Source organism: Melopsittacus undulatus, chromosome 3, assembly GCF_012275295.1.
Source record: "Melopsittacus undulatus isolate bMelUnd1 chromosome 3, bMelUnd1.mat.Z, whole genome shotgun sequence".
NCBI lineage: Eukaryota > Metazoa > Chordata > Aves > Psittaciformes > Psittaculidae > Melopsittacus > Melopsittacus undulatus.
The window spans coordinates 114,606,147-114,628,276 of record NC_047529.1 but is presented as its reverse complement, the minus strand read 5'-3'; the positions used below and the strand labels follow the sequence as shown (position 1 = coordinate 114,628,276).

The 22,130-nt window shown below is 50.0% G+C and overlaps 1 protein-coding gene across 2 annotated transcripts; it reads left to right on the top strand.

The window, feature by feature from the left end:
• Nucleotides 1-3,608: 3,608 nt before the first annotated feature.
• On the top strand, nt 3,609-21,099 carry FOSL2 (FOS like 2, AP-1 transcription factor subunit). Of its 2 annotated transcripts, none has more exons than XM_034060316.1 (5): nt 3,609-3,626; nt 4,107-4,373; nt 10,029-10,283; nt 13,727-13,834; nt 15,403-21,099. In XM_034060316.1, exons 2-5 carry the CDS (start codon nt 4,275-4,277, stop codon nt 15,910-15,912), a joined length of 972 nt encoding a protein of 323 aa, XP_033916207.1. In that variant the 5' UTR covers nt 3,609-3,626; nt 4,107-4,274; the 3' UTR covers nt 15,913-21,099. The 2 variants fall into 2 exon arrangements, with proteins under 2 accessions (XP_033916207.1, XP_033916206.1); XM_034060315.1 differs by lacking the exon at nt 3,609-3,626 and adding an exon at nt 3,639-3,759.
• The last annotated feature ends 1,031 nt before the right edge of the window (nt 21,100-22,130 follow it).

The window sequence follows — 22,130 nt, the reverse complement described above, 5'->3', positions numbered from 1 at the left end:
TTAGCACTTAGAGAGACAATATGAAAGCAGACTGCATGCACGGATGAAAGCAGAGTTGGCAGGAAAGGCTGGAGAGCCCCAGAAACACATACACTGCTTCTGCAGGGAGCTTGAGGAAAAGATCTTGGGAAGCAACAGAGCCACTTCTGTAACAGAAGTCCCTGTTGATGAACAGTGACCAAGATAGCACCGGAGTGAGTTTTAAAACAGAGGATGGGAATCTGGTGGGGAGAAGAGGTGGGTGCCCTTTCCTGCCCCACAGCAGGGACAACCACAGCACCTCTCAGCTTTCCTTCACTGCCAGCTGGCATGTTTAAGGTGAAATGGTTACTGCAGGCTTCTTCCTATGAGATGTCTAAAGGGGTGTAAAAAAGAGGATAGAGGAGAAAGAGGATTGTGGATGCAATGTATTTTTGATCAAAAACCAGTGATCCTGCCCTTAGGCATGTGTCATGGCCTGGTGCTGCTTGGAAGGCTGGTCCTGACTGCAGGCTCTGCCACGTGCTTGCCAAGGGCCAAGTCTAAGCTGCTGCAGAGTGCCCTTATCCTCTGCTCCTGTAAAAACATGGTGAAAACCATTCCCAGGTCTGGGTTTCAGTCTCCTAATTGCTGCCGAAATGGAGAAGCACGAGGAGCCAAGGTCTCATTTGCCTTACAATGATCCTCTCCTGCCCTGGAACCTGGGCTGGTCTTAATTTGTCTATGGTTCAGGCAAGAATGGACTAGGCAGAGGTACATGTTATCTCTTGTTTTTTTGGAAGCAGGGAGCCTATTGCACAACGAAGCTTGGTCTGGATGCGGATTAAGAATGCATGTGTCTGGGGCACTGCAAGCCAGGCTAGTCTGAATTACTGTGACCCAAAAAATCAGAAAGGGATTACAACGTGCTGATATGGGAATGAGGAGGCTCCATGGGACTGATTACTTTGTTCTCTATGGGATCACTTCTGTATGTGTGAGCCCCTCTTGGCCAAAGGGGTTTTGCACTCCCAGGCCAGAAGAAACTCTCACAAAGCTGACATAAATGCATGGTAGAACTTCAGCGTCACACTTGGGGCCATGGGTCAGGCACTGGTGGGAGGCAGGGTGGTGCTGCTCCAGCCATGGAAGAGAGGTTCTTCACCCCACAAGAGCTGAGGGTTTGGCCTCGAGTGCTCTTCCAGCTTCGTCCACTTCTTACAGGGCTTTTAACCAGAGGATTTACAAGTGTCAACTAATTGCATCCACATTAACTGCAGCCAAATATTAAAACAGCACTTGAATGTCATTTCAAACAAGCTGTTCCCAGACTAGGTCTCATGTAAATTCGGCAGATGTGCCAAGATCATGCTGGAATTATGTTTGAAAACAGTGCTGACAATGCTTGTGCTTGAGCTGAGACACAGGAGCAGGTAGTTTAGGTATAACAATGTACTGGAGGAAAACTATACAAACAATTCTAAAGAGGAGACACGAGAAACCCCCTTTCTCTTCCACTCACAAAATGCCTCAGCACCAACACTCCAACACACCCCTCTCTGTGTGCCCTGTTCCTGTCCATCTCTCTCCTCTGGACCAAATACTTCTGCATTCCTTACTGCACGGTAGTGCAGGGTTTCCAAGACCACCAGCCTGCCTTCAAACTGGTGGCCCCCAGTGACAGCAGCAGTTCCCAATGCCTGGTGAACCCCTGCCTGAGGAGAACTGGCGGCACAGCCAAGGAGGGACCAGCCAAAACCCAACCCCTTTCATTAAGCTGCTTTATTACAGTGTGTGTTTTCCCTTCTCTTCATCTCTTAACAACTTCAGCCCAGCTCCTCTCACATCCTGAATTAATTCTCTTTCCAGCAAAAGGAAGCACATGCAGATCACCTGCCTAATGTGCAACCCAAGGGGAAAAACACGGTACAGCCTTATGGTGCCAGCTCAAGTACATCTCTCCTCCCCAGCCCTGTTCCCACCTCCCTTTAAGTCAGATGCTGTGTGATTTGGAGGGGGAATTTCACTTGCCTGGAAAATGAAGGTGCTGGAAACCAAACAGCATCAGTGGGAGTTTTAGTCCCAAATGCTTGACTCAGTGCTGAATAAAGATCTGGTGCTGAAGGCTCAGCAGCAATGGGCTGCCTGGTTTCAGAGGTGCCCGAAGGCTCTGGTCCTGAGGCAGGTGCTGGCTCTCCCTTCCCAGGGAGGACAATGCAGGTGGAAGAAAGCCCATTACTCCCATATGAGCTGCTGTGGGAAAATACTTTGTCCACAAGGCAGCTTAAATGGGATTTTACAGCTTGAACTTAGGTGACTTTTCCTTCCCCACGAGCAAAAAGGACACACTCAGGGCTGGGTGAATCCCTCAGAGAGGGTGAAATGGGACATTTTGGGTCCAAGAGCAGCGCTGTATAAAGCAGCATTCCCACTGTATTGGCCGCAGGTCACCCCAGAGCTCCATTCTCTGTGCAATGTCTCTGCTCTATCCACTTCTGCCACCTTCCAGCCTGTGTCGGGCAGTGACCTGGTGATGCTATTGCCACCAGTGGTCGGCTGTGACTGGTCTTGCCCTGTGAGTTTCCAGTGCAGGGAAGCCTTGAACTTCCACCTGCCCTGCCCATGACATACTCTTCTTTGGGGGTCTTGAGCAGCTCTGGGGCTGGGTCTTAGGGGGTGGGGGACTACACATCAGAAAAGAAAAAGAAGTAGAAAAGTAAAATGGGAAAAATAAAAATAAGAGGGGAAAAGAAGAAAATAGAAATAGGAATAAATATAAAAAATAAAAATATTAAAAATTAAATAGAAAATAATGAATATTTAGAAATAAGGAAAAATAAATAATAAAAGAGAAAGATAAATGTATATAAAAAGAATTATTATGTTATTATTATAATTAAAAGTAAATACTTAAAAAATAAAATAAAGAAAAAATATAAATTGAAAATAAAAATATAAAAGTAGCAGTATAAATAATACAGAAACTTGAAAGAAAACAAAAGAGAAGGGAAAAGAAGAAAAAAAGAAAAGAGGAAAGAAAAGAGCAAAGATAAAATAATTGGAAAAGTAAATAAAAGATAGTAAGTAACGATTAAAACAACAGCAAAACCAGCGCTCGGGTGACGCTGCTCTGAAACCAGCCGACTCCAGCGCTCGCTCCATCGGTGCTGTGCAGAAGCGGGCGGCGCACGGAGGTGCCGCTGCCTGCAGCCCCCTCCACAGCGGGCAGTGAGGACGGACCCGTGTGTCACCCCCCCCCCACCACCGAGGTTTGCTGCCCGTTGCCCCCCGTTCCCTCCCGGTGCTCCTGCCCCTTTAAATCCGTGCGGCGGAGCCAGGGAATCCCTCTCGGATGGCGTCATCCGCGGCAAGGAACCCCGCGCTCGCGTCGTGCGACGCAAATGACCATCTTTGGCAACGTGCGCCAGCGGACGGGACCAAGTGGGGCGGGGGGGGGGCGGAGCCTGACGGGAACACGGCTCCGCGCCGCCCCCCCCCGCTCCGCCCGCCCCGCCCGGACCCGCGCAACGCCCGCGGTGCGGCGGGGCCGGGAGGGGCGGGCAAAGCGGCGGGGGCGGCGCGGAGGGCGCGGCGAGGGCGGCTCCATCCCCATGTCCCCGTCGCACCCCCCCGCGGCGGCGGCAGGTGGGAGGCTCCGCGCTGGCAAGGTGTGTCCGGTGCGCCGCGGGTTTGACGTGTGCGAGTGCACATGGTGCGGGGCGGCGGGCGGATAATAAGCGAGTGGGGCCGCGGCGATGCCATTGCTCTGAGTCACCGCGGCCGCGCACAGCTCCCGCTCCGGTAACCGGCGTGGGGCCCGCTTGAGTCACCCCGCGACGGGAAAGGGGCGGCCGGTGCTGGTGGTGGTTGGTGGGGGAAAGGAGGAGGAAGGGGAGGGGGGGGGCGGAGGAGAACCGCTCCGCCCGTAGCCCCCGGGGCCGCGGACGCTCCGCCGGCGGGGTGAGTCTCGTCGGGCAGCGCGGAGAGAGGACATCGCGCTGCCTGCGCGCTCCGAGACCGACCGTCCCGTCGGCGCGTCCCTGCTGCCGCGCTTCTTTATTTTATTATTATTATTTTATCATCATCTTGATTTTCTTTTTTCTCTCTTTTTTCCCCCCATTTTTTACCTTTTTTCCCCTTTTCCAAAGCCTTTTTTTGTCCCCCGTTCCCCCGCTGTCCGCGGCCAGCGCTGAGAGGCGAAAGGCAAGAGCCGCCGAAGAGGTCGGGAGGGAGAAGGGGGCGGGGAGACGGCGAGGGAGCGGCGGGTGTCGGTGCGGGAAGGCGGGGACGCGGCTCCCCCGGCCCGACCTCGGACCATGTACCAGGACTACCCCGGGAACTTCGACACCTCCTCCAGAGGCAGCAGCGGCTCCCCGGGACACCCCGAGACCTACTCGAGCAGCGCAGCCCAGCAGGTAGGGCCGAGCGCTGCCCCTGCTCCCTCGGTTCCTCCGGGGACTGCCCCAGCGCTCCGGGCACGGGAGTTCCCCGACACACCCGGGGAGCGGCGCTTCCTCCGCGGGGAAGGCGCGGGCGGCCGGCGGAGAGGCGCCGGCCGCGGGGGCGCAGGCGGGCGCGGGTTGCCCGCAGCCGTTGTCCCGTCCCGTCGGTCGGGGCTCGGGATGTCCGCTCCGAGCGGGGAGGAAGAACCCGATGAGGCTGCTTAAGCCGCTCCGGACCGGGTACAACGTGGCCCGCGGGTGTCGGTGGGGGGACCCTATCCGGCGCCCTCCGGGGTTAGCTCGGAAATGAAAGGGCTCTTCCGGGCAGTTGCCGGTAACGGCAGCACTCGGGCGCATCTGTGTCTCTTTTTCCTGCTTTTGTTCTCATCGGGAGCTTCGCTGTGCCCCTCTCGCTGCCCGTTCCCGGCCTCTGCCCTGCTTCGCTCGCAGCAGTTCGGGATGGCTCTTTCCGGGTCTCCGGGAGCTGCCTCCGAGTTACTCTCAGGGCGCTGCCGCAGCCACCGTAGAGCCGGCAGTGTGGGGGTGACGGGACGGGATTCGGAGCGGGCTCCGGCTTCTCCAAGCGCCCGAAGTACTCTCCCCGCTTCTCTCCCCCTAAACTTTGTTTTCGCGGCCGCTTTCCGCCTTGCGCACCGTGAGCACCGAAGGCCGGTGCTGAGCCCTCTGCCGCTCCATCGGGAGCCCCGGCCGCCCTCTGCCTGCCGACGGCCTCTTCCCGAGTGGGAATTCCTGAGAGCCAGTGGGGCGCTCCCTGGCCCCGCTCCCCTCGCCGGCTCCCACGGCCGGCAGGCGCTTAGGGAGCGGGAGATACTTCCTTATGGAAGCGGCGTGAGCTCACGGACCTAAAAGTCGACTCAGGCGTTTTGTGGTTTATTTCCCCCCCAACCTTTTCATTTTCTTAAGAAAACGTTTCGGAATGGTTGATATGCCTACATCTGCTAAATCCACCACTTCTGGGGAAGGCATTACACAATCGGGCCGGTTATACAAACCTGGGTTATTTCATAACTTGTTTACATCAGCTGGCCCAGCCTCACTCTTTTTTTGCCTCTGAAAAGTCAGAGTCGGGCTGCCCCCCACCCTCCCTAATATTGTTATTTCATGTGTGGCTCGTATGAGCCACCTGGCAGCAGGAGTACATCGCTGTCCTGGCATCAAGAACTCATAGGATCATAAAGAAGAAGCGGGGTGGGGGGGAACCCGTCCAGTCTTAAACTTTGCCAACCGTACCAGCCCGTGACATTCCTCACATAAAAGAAGTTTTACCAGAAATGACTCGCTGCCGCTCCCCGCCTGCTCCAAACGCATCTCGCTGGTGCCCTCTGCGGGCTGCGCACCGAGATTCCCAGCGGTAAACTCCCGTTTATCCCCCGTTTTACAGTAAGTGCTAGGGCAAGGCTGTGGAGGGGGAAAGGGAGCTGAGGAGCTGGAAACGCCCTGCTAAGAAGCTGTGAAGTCTCCGCTCTCCCTTTCCTCCCTTCGCTGGATTCAAGTGAAACTCCTGAGCCCCTTAATACTGAGCGAGGTCTGACCCACAACTGAGGGTCCCCGCGTTTCATTGTCGGGGGCTGCACGTCTTCCCCAGGCAGCTGGTGTGCTTGGCTTTTGATAGAGGGGCCAGAGACCAGTTTCTAGGGTTACTATCTGAAACGGGGCTCTGAGCAGGACACCGGCTTAGCGGGAACATAAATGTTTTCTTTAAGAAGCTGGGAGATTTCTCAAGGCTTGTACATGGTCTCTCCCTTGATCCTTACAGATGTTGTAGATTAGGATCAAATGTAAGCGTTGCCTTTACCCTAGCAGTCGGGCTGTTCTGCTGATTCTGGTCTTTGGAGATCTGCACTTTTATCACTGTAGAAAATATGCATTGTAGGAATTCTTTCTTTCGTGTCTTTATTTGTCTTCCTTTCCCAAAGCAAGGAAAGATGCATCAGTCACATGGGTAACTGGAAACTGTGTCTCTGAGCCAAAACTTTGATGCTTTTTAATTATTTTTCCCATACAACGCAGCACTGGAACATTTTCCTTTTAAGTTGCGTGTCAAGCTATTTTCCTAATCACTGACTTGCCATGTGGTAAACATAGACTTTCATGGGAGGAGTTTGTGTACTCTTTCAGGCCAGTCGACTTTCCCCTCTTATGTCCCAGAAGTGTGTCCATTTTTCCTTCGAGGAGGAGTTCAACTTGGGAGAGCCACCAGGGCACTTGTATTTATTATAGGATGTGTCCTAAACACCCTGTACTTTATAACTGAGTAGCTGTTAAACATCCTCGGGCTGGTTTTGTTGTTAGGTTTGGTCTTTTTCTGTGGCCACCATACCTGTTTCTAGACCAGTTTCTGGTGCTACTCAGCACTTGCAGTTACAGATGTAAGCGAAGGTCTGGAGGGGAGCAGAGATGCGGTGGGGTGTGGTGTAGAAGCTCCTTGTTAAGACAGACAAGGAAACCATGGAGCCAAAGCCTGAGTTATTCCTGTGCTCCTCAGTTGTGACCTGCTAACCGAGCCTGCCCCTGGCAGGACTCACTGGAGACTCCCTGGCTACGGAGTGGGGGAGGCTCCCATCCCACCACATACTTTTGAGGCAGAGCAGAGACTGACCTCAGTTCTTGGCACTCCTAATAACAGGACTGTTGCTGCTTGCTGCTTAGTTGTTGGGGTTTGTTAATGATACCTCCATCTGCGTGTTGCTTGGGTCAGGAGGGGAGCAGTGGCTTGGCGGTTGAGCATGTGCTGCGTGTGTAGCCTTGCAATCTGACTATCGCCACATCTTTTCTGTAGTGCTGGGAATTCCTTGTAGATAAGGAAAACCAAGAGCCTGGCAGAGAGCTGCCTCCAGGAGAGGGGAGCTGTGGGTGTCCTGGGATAGGAAATGGCAGGAAGGGGTCTGGAAAGAAGAGGAATGGGGATGTGGGTGAGGGCAGGTGATGCTGCCAGGGGGATTCAGGCTCTCTGAGGGGAGGAGGAATGAGGAGAGCAAAGCTGGGGCTGCAGTGTGGGGAAAGGTCTGGGGCTCCAAAGTGGGGAGGCCGGTGCTCAATGGGGCCGTGCAGGGAATGCAGGGCCTGCCTCTGAAGGCAGCTGTGCCCCAGGAGTCAGAGCTGATGGCCACCGGGCACAGCAGCAGGGGCAGAGGCATTTTAGCATAGCTAATCTAATCCAGTGCGATGTCCTAGCAGGGGAAGACTGAGCAGTCAGGAAGCAGTGCTTGTAAAACCTCCCGTAGCCTGAGTGCCCTTATCTGAAGACTCAGCCTGTCACAACAGCATGTCCCTGGGTTGGTTATCAAGGGAAAATACAGAACATGGGTCTGGGAGACATTGTTTGAAGGTATTTTGAGGGATTGGATGGGAAGCTGGTGACAGAGATGGAGCATGACACAGACAGGGGCTGCAGCCCCGCTGGTCTCTTCTCCCAGTCTGCAAGCAAGGACTATGCAGGGATGCAAGCGAGGAAGCCTGCTGAGGGATGTGACTGCACTGAGCAGCTCCCCCTTGCTGTCCAGGAGGCCTCCACTAGTGTTACAGAAGAGTCCTAGGCTGAATACAGGACTGACTGTGAGTGGAGCAGTTGCTTCATCAATAACTGGGAGCTTGATCTTTGTGAAGGGCACTTGCATCTTTATATGGCTTATTTGGTGGTGGGTCTGACTCTCCAGACCTCTGATGGGATTTTGTAGCAGATCATTGGGTGTCAGAGGCAAAGATCATTTGCTCTGGAGTGCAAATGGTGTCTTCACATAGCAAAGCACCAAAAGATCTCAGGTTTTCAGCCATAGCTTTCTAGTATCCCTGCAAAGAAGATGGACTTCATTTTGGGTACAGGAGGGATGGTGGCACAGGTACGCAAAAGGTCATTGTAGAAGCCACTTGTGGAGCTGGAAGCAGAACTTGTGTCCCTTGACTTGAGCACCTGTGGCTCAATTAGTCTCGTACTTCCTCCCTTCTGGAAGGTTAAGGTCCTTTGTGTTATGGTTTTGGAGGCACCAAACCACCCTCTCGATGCTGTGTGGTCACAGCCTGCACTGGGCAGAGCACAGATGGGGATCCACACCCTGAAATTCCTTTACAGTGTTGACAGTTTTCATCTCTGGGCCTCTGTAGTTAATTGGGAGAGGTCACAAAGATGGGATGTGAAATGTGGGGCATACTGAGGCTGTGTGGGGCCTGAGGTCCAGGTGAATCTCTCAGGTTCTGGTGGGGCTTTTGCCAAGGTCTTGGTGCCGGTGTCATCCTGTCTGTGTAATTCCCCCACCTGCTTAACTGGATTCACTCTTGTCCTTTCTTGCTAGATTTTGAGCTGTCAAATGCCAGCTTACAGCTTTGATCAGTATTCAAACTGGATCTCCTGGTCTCGAGGCGTTGGCAGCTGGACTTATTGCAGCTAATACCGGCCCGAAATGCTGGAGCTGTCAGAATGCGAAATGCTATTTGCAGTAGCCTTGGTTTAACAAAGCACTTAAGGTGCTTGACTAGGCACACCCTGAAAAGGAAATCTGTGCTGAAGTGCTGTCCCTTATCTGGGACGCTTACCTGGGCTGAGGTCAGGCTGATGCAAGGGCTCCCGTTTCTCTGGGAAGCTGGTTTGTTGACCTAAGAATGTGCATTTTCTGTGGGATCATCTCAGTGCTCACAAAATCAGTGATACTGGTGGCTGCTGGTCTTACAATCCCTGTCCCTTGGACTGGAGCAAGGCTTGTCTGCCTGTAAAACCAAGTCTAACCATTGAAAGCCTCCTGAAGTTGCTCAGTGTAGACAAAAGCATTCTTTCTCCCCTGCTTCCCCCTCCGGGGACAAGCAATTGTTTTCCTTGCAGTTTAGTGCCAGCATATTATCCAGATGGATTTACCTCTGTCTGAAACAAGGTGTACATGTATTTTGGAGGAGATCATTAGCTGCTGCCTCGGTTTTACTGCTGCCTTGTTTTGTCTAGACAGTGCAGAGAGCTGCAGGGAACTTGTCCGATCTGAATCCTAAGATCTATTTTATAGGCTGCTATTAAAATACATATCCTTGCACGTAACCATCCCGGGGCCGGGTTTCTCGCCCTGTGTGTGTGGCAAGCGTAGAACCACTGAATGAGAAGCAAGTTGCTGTTCTTGCCATACCCAAACCCAGTGTGGACTGAGCCCATGTTTCAGGGTAATCCTTCGGTAGGAGGAGGCTTTGCTCTGCCTGGCAATGGCGTTTCGGAGCTGAAGTTTCTCTTCCCTTTCTTTGGACTCCTCAATTCCCCTTTTGTTGCACACCGGAAGGAGCAGCGGGCACAGGCGGGAGGCACTGGTGGGGATGCTGCCTGGGGGGAAGGCTGGTATAGGGGATGCTGAGGAGGTGTGGGGGGATGAGGAAGGGGGCCGGGAGAGGGCAAGGCTGCTCCTAAGGGGAAGTGCCTGCGCCCAGCACCTTCCTCAGGGGGCTGTGGTGGGCAGGGGCAGCCTGGGATGCTGCAGAGGCACTGGCAGCCTGTGCCTTTGCTTCAGGTGCTGCTTTGATCCTCATTGGTGCCGGTCCTGAGGGTCTAGCTGGTTTCTGAGTAACCATTTACGTTCTGCTTTCACTGACGGCTTCTTCTCTCTCTCCTTTGCTTTTGTCTCCTGCTTTTCCTCCTAGAAATTCCGAGTAGATATGCCAGGATCAGGCAGCGCTTTTATCCCTACGATCAACGCCATCACAACCAGCCAAGACCTGCAGTGGATGGTCCAGCCCACCGTCATCACCTCCATGTCAAGCCCTTACTCCCGTTCGCACCCTTACAGCCACCCACTGCCCCCGCTGTCTTCAGTGGCCGGACACACAGCCCTACAGCGACCTGGTGTCATCAAAACCATTGGGACCACAGTGGGCCGGAGACGGAGAGATGAGCAGGTAAGAGCAGCTGGGGGTGCCCCAAAACCACTTGTACAGAGGTTCCCCATATTCTCTCTTGGGATCTCCTGGTCCCATAGGGGGTGCTGAGGTTTGTCCCCCGTGCTGTGCAGGTGCTGGGGTTTCTCAGGGTGGCAGAGGGTGTGAGCCAGAGGGTGATTTCATTGCTGCTTCCTCATTGTACAGTGAGATTTACCCGATCTCTGTCAAACGCTTCACACCACTGGGCCGCATTGCGGCTCGGTTTCAAAAGCAGGTGAAACTCTGAAGTTGAGCCCTGGGTTTCGGTTTGAGTGTCTCTGCCACTGCAGGCAGAAGGAAACCTCTGAGCAAGCAGAGGAGCTTTTTGTAGGGCTTTTATAAACCTGACACCCAAATTACATCAGCTTGTATCTGCTCGGTGGCAGCTAGCACTGTTCTGGTCTCACTTTGGGTGATACCACCAGTACTAGCCAGCATCGTGCAGGGAGGAACAGCTTCCTTAGAGCACCTTGACTATAGTAGCAAGAACCTTCTGGATGTCTAAATCCACCTTCCCACTGTGAACATGCAAATGCTTGATCTCTTTACGGTAGTGAGGTGAGGATCCCATAAGCGGAGGGTTTTCTGCTCCCAGATCAGTGGCATTTTCATAGCTGGGATGGGGTGGCTTGTATCACTGCTGTTCTGTGCTGAGCCTCCCCTTGGGAGGATGGATCCTGCCCTGGGACAGGGTGGTGGGCTAGATGCAGGCATCTTCTATAGATCCTTTCAGCCTTGTCAATCTCTTATTAAGAAACAGCCTTCTCCAGGGCTGTCTGGTGAACAGCTATCTGCTGTGCTAGGCTGATCTCTTTAAAGAACAACAACAGTCTGAATAATCCAGATCTCTCTGTGTTGTTCCCAAGCAGCAGTTGTGTGGGTCGCTGCACAGCAGTGTAATGAGATGTGCTGCACGCCCTCAGTGCACGAGCACACACCATGGTGTGAGGTCTGTTTCCAATAAGACTCACCAGCCCTACGTTTACTTCCACATTGTCTGTTTTGATTCATTGTCTGATTATTTTATGTGGAGTAGCTGTCTGGTGTAGACCTAAAAGGCAGGGAAGGGGTTAAAGCCACATGTCCAGAGTAAGACAAGCCTCAGTTTGAGGAGCTGAGATGGGTTCACTGAGGACTCGTTTTTGGGAGGAAGGACATGCAGCCGTGTTCATGCGGGTTATGTGCCAGCCCTTTCCACCAGCCGGAGCTACCTCCCGCTTCACTGCGTGCAGGGCTGGTGTCCAAAGCCAGGGAAGCTCTCACGAGAACTGGGGCAATAATTAGCAACAACTAATTTGTTTGACAAATGCTGCCTCTGTGTTCACAAATTGGCCGTGAAGAGATCACCATATTCTCCGCTTTATTTGTTGTTCAGAGTTATTTGCTGAAGGATGCCTGCCAAGCAATTCCTGGCCTGTGGCTTGTTTGCAAGTCGTTCATTGTGGGTCATTCAAAGCCAAGTCCTTTTGATTAGACACGTGCTAAGGCAGTACCCGGGCGCTCTACCGTGGCTCTTTGGCTCAGGTTTCTGCTGTTGGTGCTTTGAACACCCCATTGGAAAACACTGTGTAACGCTTCGTGAGAAGAGCCTGTTTTGATGCACGTTTCTGCCAGTGAATGCACGTATTGGGCTTGGACAAGCTACAGATAACGCACACAGCAGAGGCACAAACGGTGCCAAATCCAACCACTTTCAAACAAATCCAGTGACCACTGACAGAATAGTCCTTTATGGACCTGGTGTAACATTAAGCATGTCCAGATTAGGAGCTTGAGCCTCCTCTATGAGATGTTTGCAAAGCCATGGCCTCCGAGAGATGATTTCTCCTGGGAGGAGACATTTCGGTCCCAACATATTTCAATGAGGTCTGTGCTTCCAGAGCATGAAAGGGCCCTTGAAAACTGTACACAAAGGCCTCAAGTCAGCACAGAGTCTGTGTGCATGTACAACGCTTTGCTGTACTGCAGATACTTGTGTGCAAATACATTTTCACCCTGCACACATACAAGCTGGAAGGTGAAAAGGCAGAGCTGTAGTGAGGACACCGGAGCTTGTAGGGGCTCCTTACTGCTGCTTGGAAGGGCACCCAGAGATGGAGCTCAGTGATCTGCTGATGGAAAAGCTTTCAGGCCCAAAACCTGTGTCCTGAAGTCCTAGAAGTACCTGTATTGTTTGGTGTGCATCTCGTGCTGTGTGCAGGGGAAATCACAGGCACAGACCCTGATAAAAGAAAGCAGAACCAGGCAAAGTGAATGCCCAGAGGCTGAGGTAAACCCCCTGGAACTGCAAAGGTGAAAATGAGGGAAACAAAGGAAACTGAAATGAACCAGAATGAGGTTAGCATAAAACTAACACGAAAAAGAAAAACATGGTAAAAGGGTGAATGTCTCATTTGCAATTTTGACAGCCCCTGGAGATGTTGGAACTGAAAGCTTTGATGGGAAGGTTTTCTTTCCATTCTCTGCTGGCACTACGTGAGCTCTGACTCGTGCTCTGCACTGCACTCGTTTCACTGCTGTTGGCAGTCGCTGGGCTAGAGCCCTCGCTGCACACACCAGCCAGGGCACGAGGTCAGTCCACAATGGAGAAGGATGCGCGGCCAAGAGTGTGCCATGAATTCCTATGGTCTGTGAGCTGAGCCATGCTGCCCTCTTCACACGTTGCTGTACCAGCTCCCTGGCCTCGGCAGTGGTACAAGCCTATCTGCTGCTGCTGGGATTTACAAACCTCCTCTCAACCCCCAAAAGCTAAGCCTGACTTGACCAGATCTTGCGGGCTCCTGCTCACTTCCTCTGGTTTCACAAGTGTCGCTCGATGGGTTTCTATGGAATTGCTCCTGATTTACATCAGTGAGGATGTCAGGAAGCCCTTGATATCACTGGAGCCTTGCCTGCTGATGCAAGGAGCACCGTGTGTTATCTCCCTGAGTGCTCGAAAATCTGAGGTCAGGTTTTTGGGTGGTATAAATCATTGTTGCCTCATGGATTTCATGGGAGCTCTGCTGATTTTCCTGTCTCCCCCTTCCAGCTAACAACTATTTTTTGTGTGGGAAGCAGCAGATTATTTTCTTTCAAGAAAGAGGCACTTACAACATCGTGCTCTGGTTTTGCTTAATGTACCACCCAAGTTGTGAAACAATCAGAGCATCTTTTATCTGTTTGGCCTTGGTGCAGATTCACTGTCCTCTTACGCAATCTTCCCCCTGCTCCCATCTCCATCTTCTCCTCACCCTTCTGCTAAGGCCCAGTGCAGGCAGAGATACTGTGTGCTTTCATCTTCTGCTGACACTAGGGAAGAGGGGGAGTGCTCAGCATCCTGCTGGATCAGGCCTTTTTCCTTTGCGTTGCGGTTAAATCCTTGCGAACTTCAAGGAATGCCTTGCTCAGATCTGATTGTGGGTTTTCTTGGCACTTGCCTACAGCTGTCGCCTGAGGAAGAAGAGAAGCGAAGGATCCGGAGAGAGAGGAACAAGCTGGCAGCTGCTAAGTGTCGTAACAGGCGTCGAGAGCTAACAGAGAAACTCCAGGCGGTACGTGCTCTGCATACATTCCTCCTTCCTTGTTGCCTGCCCTTTGGACCAGCTCGAAGGGCACTGCTCTCCCTCAGCTAGCATGTTTGAGGGAGATGCTACAAAACATGTGCTGCCTTCCCCTTCCAGGGCTGCCTAGTGACATTACTCCTACAACAGTGGTGGTGAGGGCACAGACTTAGAGCTCAGGAGGCTAAATTCCCATCATTGCCTGGCCAAAATGTCCTAGGAGTTCCCTTCCCTCTAGCCTCCCAACTAGCATGAGTCTTCTTATCTCTGGCCTCCCCCCATGAGTGGAAATAAAGATGCTGTATGCCTCAAAGTTAGACTTTAAGGACAAAAGCACTGAAGATGGTAGGATCATCTGAAAGCAGCAGAAAATGAAGCAGATGTTATATGCACCTGTCAAAGCTACATCCTTTAGGCTAACCTTTCTTTGGTGGGGGTAAATGATTTCCTGCACCAAGGAAGCAAGAAAGGTCTAATGCCACAGGGGAAATAGCTAGTTAAGCTGGAGAATGTAGGAATGACCACAAGAACCAGGGGGTGGGTAAGGGACTTGCTGAAGAGGAGGAGAGGATGGGTTGTGTTGAAGGAGGCTGGAGGAAAGGCTGTAGCACTCCTGCTCAAGAACCAGGCTGGTTTTATTCAATGATCTTATTAAGAAGAACAGCAGTGAAAGCACACCAGTGAAACGTGCTGCTGACTCAAGTTTGGGAGGTATTCCCAGTGTAGTGGAAGCAGGACATCCTGTAGGAAGAATCTGAGGATTGTGTTGACCAAAGTAATAGCAGTGAGAGGAGTGCAAAGTGGGAGGTCATAACTGAGGACTGAGGACAAGCTATTTGTGAGATGGTGAGCTCCTCACACAGGAAGGTATTAATTGCTCACAGATTGACTATGATGATCAGTGTGACATGACCACAGGAAAGATAAATGTGTAAATCCTGGGATGCAGTCAGTGGAGATGAAAATGGAGTGCAAGAGTCAAACTTAACCTGGAATATAGAACCATAGAATCATAGAATAGGGTTGGAAAGGATCTTAAGATCATCCAGTTCCAACCCCCTGGCATGGGCAGGGACACCTCACACTAAAACATATGCACTATATATTATATATATTATATAGCTGTAATATGCACTATAGAAAAAAATGGAAACAGCTTAGAGTTTGTTGTGCACTACCTCTTGTTTAAGTGAAAAGAATATGACTTACCTAACACAAAAGAAACAATGGGAGGATATCCGAGTCCTCTCTGCTATGGTGTCTGTCAGGCAGACAGCAAAGGAGAAGAGTGAAGCCACAGGCTAAGACAGAGTGGTAGAAGCTGGCCATGAGAAAATTAAAGTGAATGCATGAGAAGACTATTTATAACCCTTATATTGGTGAAGTTTGGGAATAGCCTACTGGCAGACATATGAAACACAACACACTCAGCTGGCAATGACCTGGTGCCTGCTTGGGTCATGAAGAGTTTAGGGGGTATCTGGACATGATGTCCATTGCTCTACCTGAGGAGCAGTTTCAAAGCCTCTGGTATTTACTTATTCCCCTTTTGTCTGCAGGAAACTGAAGTGCTGGAGGAGGAAAAGTCAGTGCTGCAAAAGGAGATTGCTGAGCTCCAGAAGGAGAAAGAGAAGCTGGAGTTTATGCTGGTGGCTCACAGCCCTGTGTGCAAAATCAGCCCTGAGGAGCGTCGGAGCCCTCCATCCAGCAGCCTCCAGAGTGTTCGGACTGGAGCTAGCGGAGCGGTGGTGGTGAAGCAGGAGCCTGTGGAGGAAGAGATCCCTTCCTCCTCTTTGGTCCTTGACAAAGCCCAGAGGTCTGTCATTAAGCCCATCAGCATTGCTGGAGGTTTTTATGGGGAGGAGGCACTCAACACTCCCATCGTGGTGACCTCAACACCAGCCATCACTCCTGGTTCCTCCAACTTGGTGTTCACTTACCCCAATGTGTTGGATCAGGAGTCTCCTCTCTCGCCGTCCGAGTCCTGCTCCAAAGCTCACCGGAGGAGCAGCAGCAGCGGTGACCAGTCCTCGGATTCCTTGAACTCTCCCACCTTGCTGGCATTGTAATCCCCTGCGGCCCCCCATTTTGCCAGTGTGTTACATCCCCCCCAGCACCATGGGGGGAGCCCCCCTCTGTGGGATTAGAGACAGGCACAGGATCGTTCAAGCACAAGGGCAGCAAGAGCAAGGATGGGGAAGTGCTGCAGCTCCAGGAAGGAGAGTGAGGACCAACGCCAGCTCCCTGGAGGCAGAAAATGGCAAGGGTGGGACTGACGCACCAGGACTGTTTGGAGAGGGTGACGTCCCCTCTGTAGGGACTGCCTATGGAAACCTGTTTATGGCCGTGGTGGACTTGGGGAGCCCTCCTGGCCGGGACTGAAGGCGAGCTGCAGAAATTGCTAGTTGTCCCTTTGTGAATGGATCTGATTGGTTGTGCTCTGTGCTTAGATCATTCTGGTTAGCTGATCTTACAACTTCTCTCTTTCAGTCTCTCCCTCTCTCTCTCTCTGTGCTTATCATTTCCAATGTTGTCAATCCCATGACATTTCATCCAGTGGCTTTGAACTCTAAAGGCTTGTTAGGATCATTCCCCTCAGGACAGGCTGTGGGGAAGCACATAGGGTTGCCCAGGCAGGGGGGATGGCTAGGAGGTCCAGGAATGAGAGAGGATGGGGGACACGAGGAGCCTGAGGGCTCAGCAGCAAGGGCAGAGCTCAGATCTCTGGCTTGGGGCACAGAGACAGCGGCAGCCTCATGCAGAAGCCTTTCTTCTTAAAGTAGATGTATTTATCCCCTTGGGCTCCTCAAAACACAAGTTAGCATCTCAGGGCCAAAGTAGCACCAGAAAAGCTGCTGGGCGGGTACTTACCAGTGTCTTTGGCAGGGTTTTACCCTAGTTTGGTGGATATCAAATCTGCTGCTTGTTGTTTACTTTTCCTGGGCTGCTTGCTGTCTGGGAGGGAGTATTGCATCTTCCTCCCCATCCGGGCTCTTGACTCAGGCTGATCTCTTCCTGTTAGTAAATCCTCCCCTTGGCCATATTAGTAAAGCATGCTACCAAAAAAGAGGTGGCACCATGTGCCTATAAATCTAGGATGGAGACTGGCAGTGGATACGATGGTGAAACTACCTGTCTGTACCCTTGCTGAACTTTTCATTGTTGGGAAACAAAGCAGTGCACATCCACCGGTTGATATTAGTGGGTGTTGTTTGTTCAGAGATTCCCAGTTTCTGAGGCTGGGGGAAGGCAGTGGTCCAACCTCCAGCACAGCACAGGCTACAAGGTGCTCCTGACCAGGCAGGAATGGCATGGTTGAAGTGGTGACCTATTTGAACTAGAACAGAGCTTCCAACGACCTCTGGTTATGAATGACAAATGACAGCAGAGGAAAACAGGTTACTATTATTTGCACCTTGATCATTGGCCTCTGGGTTTTTACATTGTAAAGCATTGATCTGGTTTTGTTGGGGCTGATTGGCCTGAAGACACAAATCAGAGGGCTCTTCCCCTAGCCCTGGGTCCTTGTCTTCTCCAACCTGTGGGCTTGGCTGCTACTACTAAGTGCTCACAGAGGGCACAAGCTCTCCAGTGCTGCTGTTCACTACTGAAAACAGTAATGTGTATAACCTATTCCTGCATGGAGCCAAGCTCAATTCCTTTTGATGTCAAACCATGACTATGTGCACACTAGGACTGCTCAGCTTGCCAGCTAAGTCGCTTGAGGGATAGCTCTCTGGTCCTGCCTGTTGAAGCTGTGGTGGCAGCTATTTATTTTGGTGTGAGATTTTCTTGTTCTTTTATATATTTCCTTTAATCAACTGAACCTGGGATATTTCTTGGTCAGGCTGGACCTGAAGAAACGCAATATACAATTATAGGGCCAGTCCTGTGAGATGCTAAACTGCTGCAGTCCTCACCAGCGCCACTGGGAATAGTAGGGTTCAGTCTTGTGGAACCGGACCTTTCCTCAGCAGGGCTGGTTTCCCTCAAACCCTGGCCACTGTCCATTCCATGAGTTATTTCAAAGGGACACTACTATGGCTCTAAAGGTAGGCTTTGGTTTTTTGTTATTACTATTGCTTTTAAACACAGATATTTACCAAACCTGCCAGAAACAGCAAAATATGAGTGGTCTTTTTGCTTTCTAAAGCTGATTGGGATTCAGGCTTTTTCTTTGTCACTAAAACACTTCCATCATTATACCAGTGCTGGAGGTTTCAAATGAAGCTTGCGCAATAAGCAAAATGGACGAAGGAGTTCTCATGTCCTTACATGAACATCAGAACTTCCTTTTTAACAAAGTAGACCTTAAACTTCCCATAGTGAGCACAGAGGGTCCTGTTCTCATAGAGGTTTATGTAGATGACATCACTTTAGGTCGCTTGTTTGTGCTGGCCTGGATTGAGACTCTAAAACTGCTCAATAAAATGGCTCTGCATGTCATTTCCACCCATTCTTGAGCAGAATACACACTGACAAGTGATGGATCCTAAAGTGATGCAGCTACTTTTGAGGCTAGCTGATCAGGATTGCTGTTTCCTGGGAATTTAGGAGCATTCTTACTAGGGGTTTCAGGAAGTCAGGTGCCTCCTTAAACCCAAACAGGCTCAGCTCCTAGTGGAACAACAAAACCCTACCTTTTCATCACTGAATCCAGAAGGAACTAAGGATCTGCAGCTGGCCCTTTCCCACTAGCCTGCTGCCTTGACATTGACCTTCTCATGGACAGGATGGTCCCCTTTCCTGTCCTCTGATACTAATGGGAGCCACTTGAAACTGCCTGGAAAAGAGGATTATTTACTCCTACCTGGAAAAAGCTCTGAATACCTTGTGCCTGCCCATTTTGTCCCTTAAATCTCTCAGAGGATGTCTGTGTTGGGAACGCTGGTCTCCTGCCTCTTCCGTATTTTGTGGATCAGCCTTACTCTAGTTTGTGGCAGACAGGTACAACTTGAGCTCCTCTGCTGTTTTGGTCTGGCCCTGCATTCTTCAGGTTTACTGATGTGCTTTTTTGGGAAATTACTGTCTTCCTCATCCCCCAAATGGTATTTTCCATAAGTACCTTCCCTGCCAATTCCTAAATGTAATCTTCATGTTCTGCATGGAATGGGGATGCGGGAGCTGTTATAACTAGTGTCTGACCAAGAGTTGTTTGAGTCAATGGAAAAGGCCCAGGGAATTCCAGCTGGTATTGGGTCAATCCCTTAGTGACTGGCCCAACAAAGCCTTTAGCAACATCTTAAATTAACCAATGCCAAACTGGGAGGAGCAGTAGCAGCTGCTCTGAAGGAAACATTCAGCTTCCAGGTGATGTTTGCCATTCCAGTTTTACCCTAGTTCCTCCTTCCCCCTTCCTAGTTGTGGCATTGCCTTCATCCATTCCTTTCTCGTAGGCGTGGAGACGGGGTGAGTCTCAAACTGCTTGTGGTGTGATGGGATTTGGGACCAACATGCTGGGGACAGTAGCTCTCTGTTGTGTTTTTATAATTATTATTTAAATGATCTATTTAGTTCATCTGAACCTTTAATTTTGCTGCTTACTGTATGTAGGATCCTCCTGGCCTTCATCCTAAATGAAAAGGAAAACAAAATGAAAGCAAACCTAAGACACCCCCTCCCTCCTCCCTGGTATCTTATTTATTGGCAGGCAACCGTCTTGTGCCTGCTCCAGCAGATCTGCCCACCATTAATTTAACATCCTCCCAACTCACATTCCTGCTGTTTGGTTGTTGCCTTCTTTTTTTGCCTTTTATTGTTGGGGTTGGTTGTTGTCTCATTTCTTCATTCTAAAACAGACTTCTGAAATATAAGAGATCTTATTATCATGACATTTACAGGTTCATTTTCATTAGGAAGGCCAAGTCAAACATTTTAAGAGGTGGGGGGAACAATCTGCATTTTATTTCTTATTTATTTATCATGTTTACATCTTTTTTTTTCTGTTCAAGACTTGGATATAATAAAGAAAGCATTAAAAATATTCCAATCTTCTTCTTTTTTTAGGTTAATAATTTTTTTCTTTTGATTCTTTAAATGAAAGATTCTGGGTTTTGTTGTCGTCTGTATAAAATGTACAAAGAGATGTGTTTCTAAAGATGCATTATCATTCCTCTGTGAACAGTAGGTTGAGTTCAGGATGAATCTCAGAATACAAGATAATAATAAAATCCCATCCTGTTTTACTTAATTGTTCCCCTCCTATCCTGTATGATTAAAGGGTTATTCCACTTTCTTGTTTGTGGTTACTTGATATTAAAACCATATTAAAATGTGTAGAAAATAGGTATCCAATTGTTTTTGCTCAGTGAGAGAATAAACTGTTGTATATATCTTGATATACTGTGTAGTTCAAAGTAAGATCAATAAGGGATAGTGCATCTTTATTAGGGCGATATGTTACTAGTGTCACTAAAGTCTACTTTAAGATCCTCACATACAGAAAGGGCCTGATTCTGATTCCACTCTCCTGGGGGCACGTTGAGAGCATCAGTAGCATTTTGCTGCTGCAAAGCAGGTGTCAGAGGTGGAATCAAGCCTCAGTAATGAATAGGTGACCATGAGGATTACTGAAGGTTTGGGGGCACCATTATCTTTCTTTTTTTGTTGGGTTTTCTCTTTTCCCTCTCAAGTTTTAGCTCATGGAGGTTTTGTTTGTTTGGGTTTCCTTGTTTGTCTGCAGTGAAACAGTTTCTGCCACAAGCTGGTTCTTAGAGGTGACTGCTGAATTGGGACCCTTTGCTTGTGATCTTAATATCGTTCTTGCAGTCCTGGAGAATCAGCTCTCAGGCATTCTCTCTGGCATTGTCTCTTTTCTGTTCTTGTTATTTTACTGAATTACAGGCCTACAGTATTTGCACTAAAAAAGCTTGTTAGAGAAAGCTTGCTGCTATGAAAGAAAACACATTAAAATTGTTTTGCTTTTCCAATTTTAACTGAGTAGCATTTTGTAGAATAAAATCAATTTAGACTGAAAATTAAGAAAGACTTTTCTTTTTTTCCTCTGCACTTTCTTGGCCCCACACTCCTCTCTTTTCCTCCCATTCCTCGGTGGTGTGATGTTCCCCCCTTCTCCTTTGGTGCTCAGTTGTAATGATTGGCTGTATTGTTGACTATGCTGCTGAGAATTATGACACTTGTAAATCTTGTTTTAATGACATTGTGGACACTTTTTGTATAGCAAGAGCTAACTGGAGTTCTTCTCTCTCTGTTAATTGAAGTTATTAAAAAGCTCCCTTTGCCATGAACAATTAAAAGCTCGCATGTTCCTTCAATATGAACAAATGGGTACAGCATCGCCAGGTGCCCGGTTGTAGCAGGGCTCAGGGCTTCTTTCATGGAGAGCAGCTGCAATCCAGACATCTGTTAGCTGCAACAATGGTAAATGAGGCAGAAGCTAGCTGAGCAGACCACCTGGGCTAAAAGGAAAGTAATGCATTAATCCTTTCATCTTGGCTTCAGAAAGGAAAGGGGTAGCATTAGGGTTAGGTTAGGCAGTAAGGAGGCAGGTTAGGATGGGATTCCCTTGCTCACCTGAGAAAAGCTGCAGTCCCTGGAGTGGAAGGAACTTGGATACACCAGGCTGAGAGTGGAGGATGTCATATCCAAGTTAAAAAAGAACCGGTGGTAGGGAGGAGATACTGGATGAGTCATGGCTAGCCAAGCTGGTGCCAGGCCAAGCTGCTCCTTACTCATGGGTTTCCTTAAGAGTAATGTCTGCTGTGGCTTCCTGCTGTTCCTTGTCCCTATTTTTTTCATACCCCCTCTTTTTTTCTTTATTTCTTTATTTTTTGGTTGTTGTTTTTGGTTTTTAACCCCTGTGTCCTCCTAGTGCCATGGGGAAGGTGATGGGAGATACTGGAATAAGTTCTATGGCTGCTCTATGAAAGTGTCTGTGAAGTCATGGGGAATGCTGAAGGTATCAGTCACCGGAGCAGGGAATACATGCACATGCCTGTGTGAAGTGAGCTCAGAGGTCAGGAATCCATGGTGTAGGAGCACTGACACAAAGTCAACATAGGAGGGTTTGGGCTGTAGAGCTGCAGACAGCCTTAGGGTGCCCCATAGGGTCAAGGATGGTGCAGAGCATGAGTGGGAGTCTTTGGGAGGCTTTTTCTAAATGCACTTGTCCTCACTGGGGCTAAAGGATGAAGCAGGTATTCTGGGGGGCATGGCAATTACAAGCAAATACACCAAAGGACCCAAGAGCATCATCACTTAATATGTATCTCAATGGGGCCTCGGGCATGCGGGAGTCCCCATTTGATCTCCTACTGCATCCAAGCTT

Coding starts and splice junctions, on each gene's coding strand:
- FOSL2 (XM_034060316.1), top strand. CDS start 4,275: ATGTACCAGGACTACCCCGGGAACTTCGACACCTCCTCCAGAGGCAGC. Junction 4,374..10,028: donor CGAGCAGCGCAGCCCAGCAG/GTAGGGCCGAGC, acceptor TTTTCCTCCTAG/AAATTCCGAGTAGATATGCC. Junction 10,284..13,726: donor GGAGACGGAGAGATGAGCAG/GTAAGAGCAGCT, acceptor ACTTGCCTACAG/CTGTCGCCTGAGGAAGAAGA.